General features: G+C 35.3%; 1 protein-coding gene across 11 annotated transcripts in view; it reads right to left on the bottom strand.

Moving 5' to 3' along the window:
- LOC107982149 (dipeptidase 1) overlaps positions 1-17,152 on the bottom strand; it is a 662,392-nt gene that overhangs the window by 412,643 nt on the left and 232,597 nt on the right. For all 11 annotated transcript variants that reach the window (XR_004345325.1, XM_032602224.1, XM_031933340.2 and 8 more), the window contains one exon: positions 8,932-9,088. Coding sequence is in view for 10 of the 11 variants with exons in the window: in XM_032602224.1 (XP_032458115.1) it covers positions 8,932-9,088 (157 nt within the window). In the remaining variant the exon portion in view is untranslated. The remainder of the gene's footprint in view (positions 1-8,931; positions 9,089-17,152) is intronic.

A 17,152-nucleotide genomic window follows, 5' to 3' on the forward strand; every position in this document is an offset into this window, starting at 1 on the left:
ATTGGATCAAATTAAGTTTATAAATAAGATGCAAACGAAATTTGGATATGCACAAGCTAAAGGTCAGTCAACTCCCATGGTAACAAATCAAGTGTTGAACAGACAAAGAAAACAACGAGAGGACGAATCAACAAATAACCAAGCCGTAGACCAGCATGGATACAGAGAAGTAGTCGGATCTCTCATGTACCTAATATCAGGCACCAGGCCAGATTTGGCATACGCAGTCAATGTGCTGAGCAGACACCAACAGAATCCGACTGAACACGACTGGAAGATGGTAACAAGAGTATTCAAGTACATTGCCTACTCAAAGAGTTGGCAACTGACATACAAAGGGTTGAAGGACGGAATAGAAACATTCTCGGACGCAAGTTTTGCAGATTGCAAAGACTCGCTCACGACGAGCGGACATGTGGTTACGCTGTATGGAGATGCGATAGCCTAGAGAACCAACAAGCAAGGCTATGTAGCTCTGCCAACTTGACAAGCTGAATACGTGGCAATGGGTGATGCGTGTAGGGAATCAATTAGCATATGTTTGTCGCTGAAAGTAATTCCAGATATGACATACTTTCCAATCATCTTATTGTGCGATAACAAAGCAGCAGTCGCTTGCACAAAGATGGATGGAAGTAATAAATTGAGACATATGATTGGAGTGTATGAGGATTATGTTAAGCAATGCGACAAATTGCATTATGTGAGAATAGAATGGATAGAATCAAAGGAGCAAAGAGCGGATATTTTTACTTAGCCTTTGCCCTCTGATAGCCATAATAAATTATCCAAACTGTTGCAAGGAAAGAGGAACTAACAGATTTCTCATGTTACAGAATAATCCTGAAGCAGTGAGAATGAGCAGAGGCGCAGTGAAAAACAGCGTGTGAAGAGAGCCCGCTGGAAGACGATGTCGAGGATAATCGGGAGGGAGTGTTAGAATATACACGATTCCCCGCAACACCGACAACAGTCCGCTCGCGCCACAGCGCCTCTCCAAGGTGCTCGCCGCCTAGACCACGTGATACGCCGCCGAGCTCGGCGGCGCTCTCCGCTCGCCGCTCACTCTCTCTGAGACCACCGAGCACGACGGAAGCCGCGTCAGCACACGTCTTGCTCCCCTTACCCTGTATTCTTAAGTTTACGTTTAAATAAAGTCACGCTACGTTTTTCTTTTCTTCTTAAACTCGTGTTCTATTTATTTCACGGTACCTTATCCCCTAGATTGTATAATACCGACAATCTTACGTAAGTTCTTATATAAGACCTTGAGTAATATTTTTAATGGGGAAATTATTGGGATTAAGTCTTTCACTTTGAAAGTTGGCGGAATATGTCCCGATAATAGATGTCTATCGTAAAACGCTGGTCTGTGCATAAATGGCGCTGATATCAAATTATTTTTTATTATGTGTTGCGTTACGTATATGCTGGCGAATTAGTTTCATTACAAAGCAGTCAATTCTTAGGATACTTGATTTTTATATAGGTTATGATTGCTTACGCGTTTTCTATAATTACTGTGCTCATATTTGTCCCATCGTAGGCACGCTTTCAGACATTTGTTGCATCCATAGGTCAAATTTGGTCTAACCAAAGTAAAGTATGTTATTATCTTAGTTTTTTTTACATAGGTATGCAAAATAAAAAAATGTATGAACCTTTTCAAAAGTGTTTAAGGGGTCAAGCCTGGGTTAAATCCTGCAAAAAAAAACATATTCTTCTTACCAAAGAATTTTTTTTTTCAAATTACATCAAATCAAAAATTTTTTGGTAAGAAGAATATCTTTTTTTTTTTGTTTTTTAACCCAGGCTTGACCCCTTAAGGCTTTTTTAAACTAAGTATTTATGTATCGTACTTGATTTTTGTGAGGTACTACTAAGGACATTCCTGAATAATATAGATTCACATTTACTTGCATTTATTTTTAGGCCCTAATTGGTATAGAAGGTTTTGATTCTGTTGTATACATTTTGAAACTTTTCTTCTAGAGTTTTAATATATTTATCCACTACGTAAATTACGAGGTCGTCCGGAAATGCTATACCTTATGTTTTTGGTTTATCATTGCTGTCTAAGAGCTCTTAGACAGCAATAACTTTGCTGTTAATATGTTAAATAGAACTGGGAACTATTGGCTGCTAAACAGAGACGCTAAATATGACAGTATTTTGTGAAGGATTTGATATCCACTACATAGATCTTTAAAAAAATACCGCTGCCAATTCTTTAGCACGCAGCTTCCTCCAACTAAATTTATAGTTCCAATACATAAAATGTTGTTCAAATATACAGTATTATCTTGTCTTGAAACTGTGGGAATATGTTCCCGAAGTGTTCCAAGGGTCTCTGTTAAGTGACGAAGTTTTTGGATTAATATAATTCAGATTTTATAAAATAAAGAAAGCAAGCTAGCAAGAGAAATCCAGAAACTTCGACGCTTAACAAGAGTAACCCTAAACCAAAACAATTTCTCCTCGTTCGGCTGAAGCGCGAGTGTACAGCCAATACTGCAGTTTAGCCGTTGACTGTAGCACAGGCCCATACGGCCTAATGAGTACGAGAAAGAGCGCGGATAAGCTGAAGTGCGAAGGGTGGAGAAGTAAGGACCCAGCGTAGAGGAAAGCTGTGACGCTTTCTTCAAGCTTTGCCTCCCCCGACCAAGCATTCCTGTGTGTAAGCTCCTCAAAGAAGAACGTTTATTTGAGGCATTTTTGAGTTTCGTTCCGATTCTATTTTCAATTAAGTTGATTTCCCAAGTGTCGATTTTACAAAGTTTTAAATTAAGTCTATTTTACTGGCAAATACGTTACCTATATGGCAAATACGTAAGATTATTATTTTTTGATTTACCCTGGAAACAAGTTACACACTGTGTTATCCAAACCTACGAGCGATTTCGTCTGTCATTACTCTTAAATATCATCACTTTCGTCTAAAAGAAACATCAAAAGCAAGCAGTTCTGGATATATATATATATATAATTAACCCGAGTTTGTCTAAAATTGCAAGGGATTTCTATAATCAGTTTCGGCAATCATTAACTCCGTCTACAAAAGTAAGTCATTTCATTAAATATTTTATATAACATCTCTCTCATTAGCAAGCAAACAAACTGTCACGCGGCTGTAGTTAGCAATCTACACTAGCCTCTCCTGTATGGGAGTATAGCCTAGATCGGACCCAACGTAAAAGAAATTGTTGTTCGAGTAAATCACTTAACAATCTCATGAATTATTTCAGAATTTTTTCATAAATACTAGAGCAATTCACCTCATTTCTAACGGCGCTCGGTTAAAATATATATTGCAATAGTAATAAAATTCAAGTTTTGTTAAGATCTTTTTTCCTACTCTCTATTCCTAATATATAATTGCATAGTACTTCTGACTTAATTTCTTTATACGGATTTTAATTTTTTTCTAGTAGAAAGCAATTTAACTACAATATACGATGTCCAGGGGTTAAAATCACCTCCCGAATGTCGAGACATAGTCTATGATACAATGCACTATAAATATACAACAAATGTAACAAAGAAAATTTTTAACTACGACAGACAATGTCCAGGTATCAAAATCTTTTCCCGAATGGTGAGTCTATGATATAAAGCACTAAGTATACAACAAATGTACCGGAAAAAAATGTTCACTTCCTGTAGATGATGTCCAGGTGTCAGGATGATCCTGAGATTAACCCAATATAGTTATGGTAAATGATATATGGTGCTACCTTGTAAATTACACTAAGTTTAATCACCAAGAAACCTCGTTTATAATCATAAGTATATTATCAGCGTTAAAATTCCAGAAAGACCAAAATTCCAAGAAGTCCGGAAAGTGCGATATTCTGTCTTTACATTAAAATATTCTAATTTTGGTGCACTAAAGAAAAAAATAAAACGGTAGGAATATTCTTAGATGTTAGGACTCATGTGACAGTGAAAAAAATTTCAATTAGAATTGGAGTAATTTAAACAATTTGAACTGGGAATGACCTTTTGGATAGAAATTTAAGCAAATTAATATTGTGTAGATGTAGAAGATACTAATCCTTCCTCTATTATATTAAGAAAAAACCCATTTTGGCAATCGCCGGTTCTCTGGTTTTCTAAGTTCATAATTTTCTTATGAACTTGAGCGACCAATTTTGTAATTCGTATTTTATTTTAATCATCCTCTAATATATTGAATAAAAACCCATTTTGGCGTTCTCCGGTTCTCCGGTTTTCTGGTTTTCTGGTTTTCCAAGTTCATAATTTTTTTATGAATTAAAACGACCAATTGTGTAATTTGTATCTTATTTGAATCATCTTTTAATTAACAACCTTGTGCAATAGCATCGACTTAAGTCGATTTCAGATCCGTCTCACAGATCGCTGAAGCGAACAGCGCCCCTCCATTGAAATCCATGTATGCATTAAAGGCACGGGAAAGTTGTTTTTAAAAAGTTCAAATGAGGAATGAGGAATATACACAAAATGCTAAATAATTATACTCCGATTTTTCAAATGATTTTGCAGACTGCGTTAATTGTATTTATAAGTAGCAGGAAATTTTTTAAATAACTATTGTCTGCACAGCCCTTACAACGTTTAGTTGGCTATGGTACCACGATGCGGCTTGGATAATCTGGTAAATGAGAAACTATATTAGAAAAATACAGATTAATTATGGTTTAAAAATTTACCAAAATTAATTAACTCTTCAAAGTTTCAGAAAAGACTGAGCAAAAACCGCTATCTTAGCTATTTATACACATTTTAAAAATGTAAAAAACTTCCCGCTTTATAGCTTGAGAATAGACTGAGCAACAAAACTACTCTTCTGACGCTTTAAACAACAGGAAAGTATTTATATAAGTATAACCTGCGCAGCCTTCCGAACGTGTAGTATGCTTCTGATAGTAGAATATTCCGAGCGAAAAATTACATAACGAAATTCCACAAATATTTATGATTCACCGATCTTACGCAGGCGCAGATTTCATTGATAAACGAGAGAAAAAATTTATATTAATATAACCTGCGCAACCTAATGAACGTAAAGTTGCTAAAACTGAAATATTTTGAATGAAAAAGTATATTAGAAAATTCTAAAAAATTTAATCGATTTATATATCTGTTTTACCGATCTTACCGCTTCCAAAGGTCAGAGCAAATTAAGCACTGAAACTGATTTTTGACGATATTTATAAATATTGTCACGCATGCGCAGACTTCATCGATAAACAAGAGGGAAATATTGAAATAAACATAACCGGCACAGCCTTCGGAACTTTTAGTATGCTTTTGATACTGAAATATTTTGAGTAAAAAACTATATCGGAAAATTCTGGAAAATTTTATCGTTAAAAACATCCATGATTTACCGACCTATTCGCTTGAAAAGATCAGAGCAGACTGCTATTTATACATATTTTCGCGCATGCGCAGTTTTCGTTAATAAACAAGAGAAAAAATTTAAATAAATATAATCGGTACTTTCTTCTGAACTTTAAGGTAGTTCACTCAGTCAAAAGAGAAGTTTTAGAATTTGGAATTTTTAAATACTATTTTTTAGAATAGAAGAACAAGGATATTTAAAATTTATGTAGAAAAGAACAGAAACCACATTTTCTCAAACAAATGCAAGCATTTATCGCTCGAATTTAGCATCAATAAGTACTCCTATTTTTTTTTTATTTTTCGTCCAATCTTAACGAAACAAGGCTCATTTTATTCATTACGAAATTTCAGCGTCAGAAATGGTAGAAAAAATTATGATACGAATTATCAGAACGGCGCTAGATCGGTTTTTTAAGAAAATCATTTGTACGTATAAGACCTGTTTCGCTAAAGCAATCATCACGAAATTATGACGATGTCTGCATAATTCCGCAAAAATCAACATAATTCCATTCCTTTTTTGTTTCCAATTTCGTCCGCATAAGTCCTGATCTACTGATTTATATTTGTATACACATGTTATAATAAGATCTCACAACTGTAATTGATTATATAAATGTAATTGATTCAAAATAATTGTATCTATCAAACAAAAAACTAGAAAAACTTTATAGAATTATATATAAAGTAAAAATAGTTCTGATATTGAAGCAATACATGATGTTGATGGAAGCTACGTGCCAAATTTTTACTATCCATAGGATCCCTTGCGAAAATAATGTGCAGAGATTAAAAATATTATTTTTTTGCTTTTAGGAATATTCTGGAAATTAAAGGGATACGGTGAAAATTTCATGGAGAGTGTTATGTGACAACTTTCCCGATTCGTATTTTAAATAATAATTTCAAATGTAGGATCGAGAAAGTTCTACACGTATAAAGGTACAGCGAGACTCAAGGCCACAAAAGTATCAAGTGGCTAAGAATCTCGCTAACCTAAACAACTTCCCCGCCAACGGCTAGAGGCGCACATGCGGAGCTGCGTTGCAGTTTCGGTGCGCAACTAGTTGCCAGGCCCCGTAAGGTCTAATGAGTGCAACAAGCGTCGACACTGTAACGCGGCTAAGGGAAAGTAAGCTGGCGACGGCGTGGGAGGTCCGGAACCTCTTCCGAGCGCTCTCGAACCACGCTGCTCTCTCACTCCGTGATCGGGCACAGAAGCCGGCGGACCAATAGAGTTTCGAAGTTATACTCAGAGTTTCATTCAAAGATTTAGATTTGTTTTAATTAGTTTCCAATTCACAGATTCAAATTAATTATTCAGAGATAACAGTACTTATTATTCAGATTTCAAACGAGAATTTTCTGTAAGCATTGTAAACAGTTTCATAAAGGAGAAATACAGATACAACGCCGTCGCCAGCTTACTTTCCCTTAGCCGCGTTAAAGTGTCGACGCTTGTTGCACTCATTAGACCTTACGGGGCCTGGCAACTAGTTGCGCGCCGAAACTGCAACGCAGCTCCGCATGTGCGCCTCTAGCCGTTGGCGGGGAAGTTGTTTAGGTTAGCGAGATTCTTAGCCACTTGATACTTTTGTGGCCTTGAGTCTCGCTGTACCTTTATACGTGTAGAACTTTCTCGATCCTACATTTGAAATTATTATTTAAAATACGAATCGGGAAAGTTGTCACATAACACTCTCCATGAAATTTTCACCGTATCCCTTTAATTTCCAGAATATTCCTAAAAGCAAAAAAATAATATTTTTAATCTCTGCACATTATTTTCGCAAGGGATCCTATGGATAGTAAAAATTTGGCACGTAGCTTCCTTCAACATCATGTATTGCTTCAATATCAGAACTATTTTTACTTTATATATAATTCTATAAAGTTTCTCTAGTTTTTTGTTTGATAGATACAATTATTTTGAATCAATTACATTTGTATAATCAATTACAGTTGTGAGATCTTATTATAACATGTGTATACAAATATAAATCAGTAGATCAGGACTTATGCGGACGAAATTGGAAACAAAAAAGGAATGGAATTATGTTGATTTTTGCGGAATTATGCAGACATCGTCATAATTTCGTGATGATTGCTTTAGCGAAACAAGTCTTATACGTACAAATGATTTTCTTAAAAAACCGATCTAGCGCCGTTCTGATAATTCGTATCATAATTTTTTCTACCGTTTCTGACGCTGAAATTTCGTAATGAATAAAATGAGCCTTGTTTCGTTAAGATTGGACGAAAAATAAAAAAAAAATAGGAGTACTTATTGATGCTAAATTCGAGCGATAAATGCTTGCATTTGTTTGAGAAAATGTGGTTTCTGTTCTTTTCTACATATATATATATATATATATATATATATATATATATGTATATATATATACTTGAGATATATCAAGACTTTCTGCCCCATTTCAGCCTAAATTTTTACGAAAAATTGACAATAACTAGTTGGGCAATAAGTTGATAATTTTGTTCTATAATTTAGCTTCTAGCATGTCTACGACGTTCTGATATATATATATATATATATATATATATATATACGGTCCAGAGTGTACAAGCCATGAGCGCATCAAGCACACCGTAACTCGCTACGGTTGAAAAGAGAGCCTCAACTCTTTTGCCTTGATCAATCTTGCTTTAACGTCTAGCTGTTTGCTGCAACTGGATACCTGCATGCATGCATGCTTTTTGCCTTACACATAGACACACACACGCACGCGCGCGCGCAAGCATATTTTCAACTTTATCACTTATAATACAAATCAGGAATTTTTCAAATTACCAAGATGCTTCCATTAGACTAAGATATCTACTATCAACATAATTTATCATTTCGTCAGGTTTTTCTTGATTACAAAGATCATTATCGGGTATACGTATCGGTAGACATGGAATGTACTAGGTTATAAAGGGATCTCGTCACGAAAAACACTGTTTTTCTAGAAGTTTGGAAATATAAAATACCACGTGGCGGTTTTGCGGAGCTTTTGCGTGGACATCCCCATAAGTGTCAAATTTGCATGTAAAACCATTTATTAGCCATTATATCATGTTTGTTTTCTACATAACTTCTAATTGAACGTCAGGCCCATTCTGAAACTTTACAGCTACTTTTTTACTATAAAAAGGTATCTTTTTACTGTATTGAGGTTGTCGGAGTGCAACTCGAACATTCAGGTGTTATATTTTAAGGTTTAAAATGCAAATAAGGTAGCCTTAGCATATGTATAAGGCTTTAAAACTATTTTTATTCAAAAATTCAGAAAATTTTACAAAAAAAGTATCCGGATAGTTTTAGTTAAAAATGCATCCCTTATGAGCTACAAATCATTGAAAATAGGCGATAAATGCAAAAAATGCTTATAACCTCAACTTTGACCAGCTAGAACTCGAAGCCAAATGAAGGAATCGCTCTGAAATTATATATATATATATATATATATAATTATCTGGTGGAATTTAAGAAATTGATGTAATAACCAAATGTTTGAAATAAATGTTCTTCGAAAAACTAACCTGCGCTCCAACGAGTCCAGCTCGTAATCTTGGAATATCTGTGTGGCTCCAGTCAGACTTAGCCCAAGGATCGATTCTTCCCAAGTCACTGCTTAAATTTACTTCCCCAAGTTGATTATGTACGAATTTTCTAACATTCCAGGGCAAATCATTGTGCCTAAATTAAGAAAGAATAAAGAAACATTTAAGTAGTGTAAATATTTATTTTAAAACTATTTCTATTTTATAAGGTTAGGCTTCATAAGATACTATAATTAAGTAACGGCGACGTTTTTGTCAATAAAGTCACTTATATTAGCTTCAGCTTGAGGAGGGAGAGTTGCGGAGTAGGAGCGAGTAGCTTGAGAAGAAAGCGAGATGGAAAACACATCGCCTCTTCTCATCTAATTTTTACGGCAAAGCCGAACGGGGTGTCAATCAAACGAGAAGCGTCGCCTCGTCGCATTCATTCATGACTGCTTTCGTAGAACGTTGCATTTCGGGTACCGGATGTGCCAGGACGTCGGTACCGAGGATGCGGTTGAAGGTGACGCTGCGTGGTGGACTGCTGCTGCCAGGTTGACGATCAGCTATGCTGCGTCGTCGTCAGCGAGTCGTTGGCCCAGCGATGTTCTGGACTGCATGGCATCTGTCGCTGCGAGCGAGGTGTGCGGCTGCTCGCTGTGCCGTGCAAGACGCGAGAGTGGGGCGCGTGCGACATGACGCAGCTCGGCGCGGTGACGCGTAAGAGTGGGACGCGCGCGACATGTCGTAGCTTCCGCGCGAGCTGGCGCGTTGCTAGGGCGGCTGAAAATGGCCGGTGTCAGCGTGAAGCGACGGTGTATGTCGGCGATGCTGGCGTCCGTAGCTGCGAGGCTGCTGATGATGCTGCGTTGGGCGTTGTTGAGTCTCGAGCAGCTACTCCGCGCTGACAGTGGACGCGGCATCGGCGCGCTGGCATTGTTGTTGCCGATAATGTTGGTGATGACGTCGCACTATGAGCGATTTCAGGAAAAGTATTGTCAAAGTCAAATTGCGCCTCTCAGGAAAGTGCTAGGGACCTAATTTTTTTTTTTTTTAATGAAGGTTGTACTTCTCAGATATAGGGAAAAATATCAGAATATAAAAATAACCTAAAAATACATCTATTTTGACCTATTGTACTAAGAAACGTGAATCCGGGACTTAAAATTATCATAAATCACGGACCTCTAATTTGATTAACTTCGAATATTATATTCTAATAATACGGCACTATTGTATAAACAAGAAAACATGTTATTTTAAAGTATTCTAACCTACAGGAATTTTAAATCTGAGAAGTTTCATTCTGTAGCATGAAAGATTTCAAAGTTAACACACATAAAATTGTTGATAAAATAAAATATTATTATTCTCACTACATATAACGTAGATAAATTGTTATATATATATATATATATATATATATATATATATATATATATATATATATAATTATGTAACCTAGACTATTACATTACATGTTAACGCTATAGTATTTACACGTTATATAGTAACAATTAGCAACGAAATAATAACTATGTGATTTAAGTATCACTTACCATTACTTTAAATATTAGGATATAACAAAAAATACTAATAGTCAAAATTATATAAATTTTTCTGTCATTATTTGCAATTATTTTTTTTTTTTTTATATTTTTAAAAGAATTTTGTTATTGTTTAATTTCTTAATTATTATTAATTTATATTTAATTTTTATTTGGAAATGGATATAGTGATAAGTGATCTTATTTGTTATTATTTTTAATTATTTGTCATTATTTTTTCAAATGTTATCGTAGTGTACAGAGTATATGCAGTTCATGCTCAATTTTCTAAAATGATTTTTCTCTTTGTAATATTTAATATTGTCATGTTTTGATCATTTAAATATTATGAATGTACATAAAAATATATTATATAATATTTATATTATTTTTATATGCATTCATAATAATTTCATATTTATCGGAAATTGACATTATTTAAATATTACAAAAAGAAAAATCATTTTAAAAAATTGCGCATCAAATCTTTATACTCTATGCACTACTTTAACAGAAGACGTTGTTTCCCATAACTAATTAAAGAATATATATTTATGTAAATCCTAGTTTTGAAAAGCAAGCAAATGTTATTTTTCACAAGGTGTTGTTTTTTACAAAGTATTATTGTTTACAAAGTGTAATTTTTATAAAGTGTTATTTTTAAAAAGCAGGTGTTATTTCAGTTACGAAATTGTTCAAACGGTAAGTTTTAAAATATTGAAAAATTAGAATCTGTCACCAAAGATAATAAAAGAAAATGATTCTGTGGCTCAAAAGCAAAATGACTTGAGTACATATTACAAAAAAAAAATTAAATTTGCTAATATCTAAAAGCTAAAAAAAATTGATTAAAGTCGTTTTGATAAAACTCATTATTGTGGCATTTTTTCGATAAATTTCTGTGGTATACGATAAATACTTACTTAAAATAATTAAATAAAATAAGATCACAGTTTCATCAGAGCATAAATTCCGACAAATTAATGCACATCTTTCCAAAAATATATTATGTTGTTTTTTTTATTAAAATTAGGTGCAAAAATTATGAGAATAAATCGTGAGTGATATAATTACTTTTACACAAAAAAAGACAAAATGAAGAAATGCCAAAATTTCTATTTTAAAAAAGATATACGCAAATTTAAAACTTCATCTTAAAAATTTTTCCTTGCAGAAGGCTAGAATCAATTTTTTTTCGGCATACGCCCTGTATATGTTAAATTTATTGAAGATCATACACGCTATTCACAAAATCATATATCGTTATAATTCATAAGATGGGCGGATGAAAAAGAAAAAATAAGCATAATAGAGGACGACCAAGAAAAGTCAGAAGAGGTTCCAATGGTGGAAGATATACCATAATATCAGATTACTCTATATCTACTAAATATAGACGAGCAAGAGAGGTATGTGGCTTCGCCCAAAATGATGTTGAAATTTTAGAAATAGCGTTAAGTCGTGCAAAGTAATTCACCGTAGATGATACTGATTTATCCAATGGAACACAAAATGAGAATAATCAACAGTGTGAGTCAAATATATTGAAACATACAGCAGATTCAGCTGCAGCATTTTATTTAGAGCAAAACTTGAATAGAAATTCATACATAAGTTTATCTAAAGATTATAAAATGAGAAATGCTCCCATTTATCCCTACTGCTATTCAGGAATTTCCAAAGCTTTGTCCGAATGTCTACCAAATGGTTACAATTATATATATATATATATATATATATATATATATATATAACAATTTATGTACGTTATATGTGGTGAGAACAATAATATTTCATTTTATGAACAATTTTATGTGTGTTAACTTTGAAATCTTTCATGCTACAGAATGAAACTTCTCAGATTTAAAATTCCTGTAGGTTAGAATACTTTAAAATAACATGTTTTCTTGTTTATATAGTGCCGTATTATTAGAATATAATATTCGAAGCTAATCAAATTAGAGGTCCGTGATTTATGATAATTTTAAGTCCCGGATTCACGTTTCTTATTACAATAGATCGAAATAGATGAATTTTTAGGTTATGTAGGTAAAAAAATAATTCATTAATTAAAAAAATAGTATATGATTGCCTCAAAAATTCCCAATTATTTTAAAATGCATTTTTATGGCATATTAATGCATTAACAAGTAGCTAAAATGTCGTTTTCTTAAAATTTCGTACTTGTCATAGGTGCCCCGGCTCGACATCATCAGAAAACAATATTCTGATATTTTTCCCTATATCTGAGAAGTACAACCTTCATTAAAAAAAAAATTAGGTCCCTAGCACTTTCCTGAGAGGCGCAATTTGATTTTGACAGTACTTTTCCTGAAATCGCCCATAGTGCGTCGCCGATGCTGTTGACGCATCGCGCGGCGCGCGATTTGATGCGCGACCCGAAGATGGCCATTTGCGCGCGAGCGACGCAAAATAGCGAGTGACTGGTTTCGCAAGGGCGCGACGGAAAATGCGACTCGGCCCTTACGAGAGTAGTGAAGCTGCGAGGCGCCGGAGACGGTGAAGATGGCCGTGGCGTGGGAGGCTAGCTGCGCCGGTGGTGTTGTTGCTGGTTGACGCGGCGCCCGGTGTCTGTGGGTTGCTGACGGCTAAAGTGGCGTCTGGTGTCCGCGCGATGACGCTGGCTGGCGCGGCGTCCGAGCGATGATGCTCGCTGATGTAGATGTTTCTGCTGTTGTTGTTGGCTCCGCTGCTCGCTGGTCTCGCAACCGATGTTGCGATGTTTGGTGGGTCTCACCGGCTGTAGATGAACCGGTGAGAATCGTCCTCTACGGCTGTGCGTGGGCCGCAGCGTGGTTAAAAGCGTCGGCGCGGGCTGAAAATGGCCGACGTACGACGTGAAATCGTCAAAGTAATAAAAGCGTCGTCACGCGGCTGTAGAGGGGCCGGCGCGAGACGTGATGTCTGAAAGAGTAAAATGCGTCATCGCGCGGCTGAAAAGGGCCGCGCGAAAAGACGTGTGTTTTTTCGGTGTAAAGACCGAGATGACAGCTAAAAGCTCGAAGTCAGCGAAAGGCTGCTGGCCGCCGGGAGCGAAAGCCGAGACGAGCTCTGAAGAGAGCGAGCTCGCGATCGAGGCTGGCTTAGGTATTAGCTGGCTATTAGCTGGCTTATGGTGTGTGGATTTATTATTTTAAGAAAAAATTAAGCGATTTAACTCGCTGTTCCCAGGGTTAGGCTATTTAGCCTGCTTGTGGTTTGGTAGGGGTGGTTTCTAGGGGTCGCATGGGTTTAGGGGAAGGTGATACAATAATTTCCGCACCTGTAGTTTAAACTTGATACTTTTTAAAGAGTTTAAAAAAAAAAATCATGGCACTACGATTAGAAATGACGCGTTGCTCGAATTTTGTCCATTTTCTCCCACTGTGCGTCGTGGTGCTCGGCTATGCGGCGCGTCGGGCCGCGTGTGGTGGTAGAAGGGGACCGCCACATATATATATATATATATATATATATATATATATATATATATATATATATATATATATATCGCACTTTCTCTTATACCAGAAATATCGCTTTTTCTAATCTTCACAAAAATATGGAGATATCAATCTGATTTTTGTTCTCAATTCTCACTGAGGGGGTAAGATTGGGGGGTTAGAGGGTGAAAACATGGAAATTCGCCGAAAAAATTATCGCACGATACATGACAAAAAATGTCAGTAAAAAGTTTTTTACGCGATTATTGCGCTATTTGGCACATGATTTGTCACGCAAAAATCGCGCTATTATTTTAAAATAAATTTTTAAATAAACTAAAATTGTTTAAAATGCAGAATTACCAATCGGGGTGGTCAGTTTACGTGTTACCATCCGGATGCGGCGCTAGAAATTAGTCGAAAACCTCACGCGATTTTCGCGCGATTTTTTTCGGTAGGGCATACTCATGCAATTTTTTTCTCACTATCACCTTTGTGGTAGACTTTGTACGCACAGTTTACATTATTATATAATTGTGTCATATAATTTTATTGTGACCATATCTAGTACACAGATAATATATATAACATTTATTTTTACTGTATATCCTATTATAATAAAATACTAGCAGAGTCACATCGCTCCTAACGTCGCTCGGTTGATTAGGTACTTATATTTATAGCTCTGAAGAAAATTAGAAAGTAACAAGATTATAATTATAACTGCAAAAGATTAAAAGGTTACGCTATTAAAAATTTCAATGAATTTTCAATAACAGAATTAGATGCTATGTTTGATTTCGATTTCGATGAATCAGCAATTATGGAGAATGATTTAGGTAGCATGAGTGAAATATGTGAATTCTGTAAATCTAAACATTTCAAATTTTGGATATTATGTAATATGGAGTTTTCTAATTGTTTCAATAGAGAAACGTTGTATTATCTGACAATATCACTTATCCTTAACGTTTGAAAGAATTGGTTTCTGGAAATACTGACGAAAGTAAACACTTTTCAAATAATATTAGACAATATAATACAACATGCAGTTGCCTTCGCACGTTTTGGAACTAGATTTGACGCTCTTTTCGGAAAAGGCCCTCAAGTTATTTGAATAAGGGATCAAATTTACCACAACATTTATAACTTACATCCAGCCAAAAATGAAGCTAGAAGATATAGGCAACTATACATCATTGATAATGAAATCGCCTCCAAATCACGATTACAAACTAACGTATCATGTTTTTGAATGCTATTAAAGGAATTAGATAATTTTTTTCGACAAGTAAACATATACACTAAATCATACAAAAACAACACCGTTGAGTTTAATAGCAAAGAAATTATAATATATATTACACGCAATTCTAATCATGATAAATGTAGATATAACGCCGCTAAATGTAATAAAGTAGCTGCAATATTTGTAGGTGAAAATGGTCAACCACCAGAAGATCGAGATGTATGTATATATTCAAAACATAGAGCACTTAATAATATACCGTATATTAGTAAACATGTAGATCCTATGTCATATTCACTTATGTATCCAAATGGAGGTTTTGGATGGATGCCCAATATGAAATATAAAAATAACAAAAACAATATTTCGATGCTACAATTTTATTGTCACGAATTCAGCATTAGAAACGATTTTAATCCTTACTTCAATTTAGGAAAATTAACTCAACAATACATCGTTGATGCTTGTTGTAAAAGTTGATGGTTTACGGTTATTTTGTTTTAAATAAAAATTAACACCGATTAACAACAGATTTATACAAAGGAGTCATGAATCACCTACAAAATAACGATGACAAAGTTAAAAATTGGAAAAATAGTTATATCACCTTCAACATTTTCAGGAAGTCCTCGATCGTTACAAGAAATCTTTTTTGATTCAATGACAATAGTTCAAAACTATAATAAACCAGATCTTCTTATTACTATGACATGTAACCCAAAATGGAAGAAAATTAAACAAAATTCGAGAAAAAATGAATTAGCTATTGATAGACCTGATTTAGTAGCAAACGTTTTTAATGCAAAAGTTAATGAACTATTAAATTAAATTCTTAAAATAAAAACATTTTTAGAAAATGTATTGCATATACTTATGTAATTGAGTTTCAGAAAAGTGGTTTACCACATATACACTTATGAGCTTATATTCATAAAAATCATAAACTAAACAATAAATTTATAAGTGCAGAAATACCTGATAAAATAATGTATCCAAGGTTACATAATATCGTTAAACAATCAATGATACATGGCCTTTGTGGTGAAAATAACCTAAATTCGCTATGTACGGATAGCAAAACAAAAAAAAATTACCAAAAACTTTCCGCAATAGTTTAATGAGCAAACTACTTTTAATAATACTGGATATCCACTTTATCAACAAAGTAGCGATGGAAAACAAATTTGTTTCAATAAAACGAATATAGGTGATAATCGATTTATAGCTCTTGCTAGACGCGTACACTGTTGCGACATACAATTGTTACTTCCTACTGCATTCATGCATGCAGCAGAGGATTCAAACATTGTTATTGTTTAGCGCCGAGGTAACGTCGGGACGTTATAACCTCATCTGCCAGTCGTAGCGAAAGAGAGAGAGAGAGAGAGAGAGAGAGAGAGAGAGAGAGAGAGAGAGAGAGAGAGAGAGAGAGAGAGCGACCGAGTGACTCGCGCGGAGAGAGGGGCTCGCTCGCGAAGCCGAGTCTGCCGTCGCAACTAGTCGAGGGAGCGTTCGTACACCACTAGCACGCATCACTAGCCGAGCCATGCCGCCGCACTGGTACAGCCCAGTGCACTATCGCGAGTCCCGTGCACCAGACTGCATGGTGACTTTCCAATGACTATAGCGCCAGATGAAAAGAGAGCAATCTGACGTGTTCGCGCCATTTCTCTCTCTCTCTCTCTCTCTCTCTCTCTCTCTCTCTCTCTCTCTCTCTCTCTCTCTCTCTCTCTCTCTCTCTCTCTCTCTCTCTCTCTCTCTCTCTCTCTCTCTCTCTCTCTCTCTGGTGAGTCGCTTTGACAGCTTTTCATTCTGCTCCTACTTTCGCACTGCTTTTCTGCCGCTTCTTGCCTTCGGGCCCTCTTTTGTTGTAGATTGTTGCACACTCTTTTTTACAACCTTTACGACGACATATAAATCGCTGAAGGTTGCAATTTATTTTCTACATCTTTTCTGCACAAACTTTCTGCACGGCTTCT

This window comes from Nasonia vitripennis, unplaced genomic scaffold (assembly GCF_009193385.2).
Source record: "Nasonia vitripennis strain AsymCx unplaced genomic scaffold, Nvit_psr_1.1 unplaced0148, whole genome shotgun sequence".
Classification (NCBI taxonomy): Eukaryota; Metazoa; Arthropoda; class Insecta; order Hymenoptera; family Pteromalidae; genus Nasonia; species Nasonia vitripennis.